This window comes from Numida meleagris, chromosome 1 (assembly GCF_002078875.1).
Source record: "Numida meleagris isolate 19003 breed g44 Domestic line chromosome 1, NumMel1.0, whole genome shotgun sequence".
Taxonomy (NCBI): domain Eukaryota; kingdom Metazoa; phylum Chordata; class Aves; order Galliformes; family Numididae; genus Numida; species Numida meleagris.
In genome coordinates this window covers 426,564-428,795 of record NC_034409.1, presented here as the reverse complement: position 1 = coordinate 428,795, position 2,232 = coordinate 426,564, and the positions used below count along the sequence as shown (strand labels likewise).

Here is a 2,232-nt window from a genome sequence, read left to right as displayed (position 1 = left end):
GCCCCGCGCGGCACGCGGCCTCTTACCGTGCCGCGACCACCGGCGACTTCTTCCCGGGGTCCAGCGCGGAGCCGGCCGGTTCCTCCCCCAGCGACCGCGTGTCCTTGTTCAGCTGCTGTAGGCGGGAGCTTAGCTCACTGATCACAGTTGGCTTGTCGTCGTCAGCCCCATGGATCGGCCGGCTCTCCATGGGGTCCCCCCATAGCTTGGACCTTCTCTGAAAGAGGTAGCGTGGCCGGCCAATGCTGGCGGACGCCAGCGTGGCCGCATGTTGCTGGGAGATGAGCTCGCTGTCCGAAGACTGCTTCAAAAGTGGGTCCCTGAAAGTAACTGGCCCCTTGCTGAGCTGGGACTTGAGTTTTGGCTTTGGAGGCACTGGTGGCTTCTCGAGTATAAAAGTTTGTCCATCCGCAAAGGAAGTGTACGTGTCGGTGGGCTCCCCGCTCTCGGACGACAGCGTCGACATGCTGGAGACCGTGGAGATGGTGCTTGTGGTCTCCAGGTGGTGGTCGCTCGAACTTCTGGTGTCCACCTCTTCCACGCCCGAGTCCGCCGCGGACTCCGGGGCTGCGGGGGCATCGGGGGGCTTCCCTGAGGGTGTTCCGCCCGCGGGAGGAGGAGCTCCTGCAGCCGCTGGTGCGGATGGCGTGCTGGGCGTCGCCAGGTGGCTGACGGGGGTGCCGGGGGTGGTGACCAGGACCCCGTTGGCAAACTCGTCGGGCGGAGGCACCAGCCCGATCTTGGCCAGCTCCTCCCTGGTCTCTTCGTCACTCGAGGACAGCTGCGCCGGCGGCAGCGTCACGGTGTAGGGCTCCACCTCCTCCTCCGAGCTGCCCTGCCCCAGCGCTTTGTCGGCCGGGGCCTTCCCGGCGGGGCTGGGCTGCGGCTCCGCTTGGGGCGGCTCCGCCGGCTCGGCGCAGGCTTCGGGCGCCGCCGCTTTCTCCTCCTTCACCTCAAGTCCTATCTCGTCTTGGCCGTTACTTGTGGCGTGAACCATGATCAGGCCGGCCGTCTTCTGCTGCGACGTGTCCACGATGCTGATGATCATGGACTTCTTGTCCTCCGGCTTCTTCTCCTCCTTGCCGGCGGCTTCCACCCTGGCCTCGGCTTCTTTCCTCAGCGTGGACGGCGTTCCCCACGGGCTCTTGGCGGGGGCCAACGCCGCCGCGTCCGCCGCCACGGCCCCTTTCCCTCCGGGAGAATACGCGGGGGACACCAGGCTCTCCAGCTCCACCCGCTCCGGTTCTTTGGTTTGGATGTCCACGAACAGGGGTGCTGCTCTGTCGGAGTCCGGGCTGTGGATCGGGGTGGGCGACCGGGATGGGACTTGGGTGGAGAGGGCCCGCTCCCTTGCGGCCAGCGCAAGCGCCAGCGGCGAGTTCGGATCCAGGGGCTTTCCCGTCAGGGGGTGGATGAACGTAGAGGATGAGCTGCTAATTAATGGCTTTAAAGCTGAGACGGGGGAAGGCAGTAGTACATCTCGGCTTCCTAACAACCGCTCATCGATAGACCTGGACTGCTGCAGGGATGGCATGTCGCTGCTCGGGGGGGTGCCCTCGATGGCCCCGACCGAGAGGAAGACAGTGGATTTCCGCCTCTCGTCCAGACGCCGGTCTCTGTCCTTCATGACTCCAGCGATGGCAGTGGCAAAGGGGATGCTCGTGGCTTCGACCTGCGCGATGCCGGCGTGGTGCTGGTAGTCCACGCCGCTCAGGCGATGGCTCCTGCGGGTGGGAGAGGGCTCCCTGGTAAAGCCTCCGGTGATGGACAGCGCCGCTCTCTCCTGCGCGTCCTCCACTTGCAGCTGCTTGACCAGAGGGCTCTTCTTCCTCTGCGGCTTGGTGGGAGCGAACAGGCTGACGTTGAACTGCCCCATGTTGGCGTAGGGGTTGTCGATCACCCTCCCCTTCCTCTTCAGCTTCTCCGGAGGGGTCGTGGCCGGGCCGGGCCGGGGGATCTCCGTTGGCTCCACAGGAAGATGGGAGGAATCTTGCAGGATTATCATGGACCGGGCCCTCTTCTGCCTTTCGGGGTAGGGGATGGACGTCCTCGCCTGATCGTACATCTCGGCCGCGCTGATGACCTGCGGCAGCCCGTGCAGCTTCGCCTCCAGGCTGGGCTTAAAGCTCGACCTGATGGTGTCGTAGGCTCTCCCTGGGGGCGGAGGTGGAGAGAAGGATGGAGGGGGGCCCGTGTCGAAGTAGTATGGGGAAGGAGGCGGGGGCGGGGCCG

General features: G+C 65.6%; 1 protein-coding gene across 1 annotated transcript in view; it reads right to left on the bottom strand.

Annotated features, from left to right (window-relative positions):
• Positions 1-2,226, bottom strand: part of SHANK3 (SH3 and multiple ankyrin repeat domains 3) — a 19,132-nt gene extending 16,906 nt beyond the window's left edge. Inside the window, exon 1 of the mRNA XM_021384201.1 lies at positions 27-2,226. Within this exon, the coding sequence (XP_021239876.1) occupies positions 27-2,065 (2,039 nt within the window). The 5' untranslated portion in view covers positions 2,066-2,226. The remainder of the gene's footprint in view (positions 1-26) is intronic.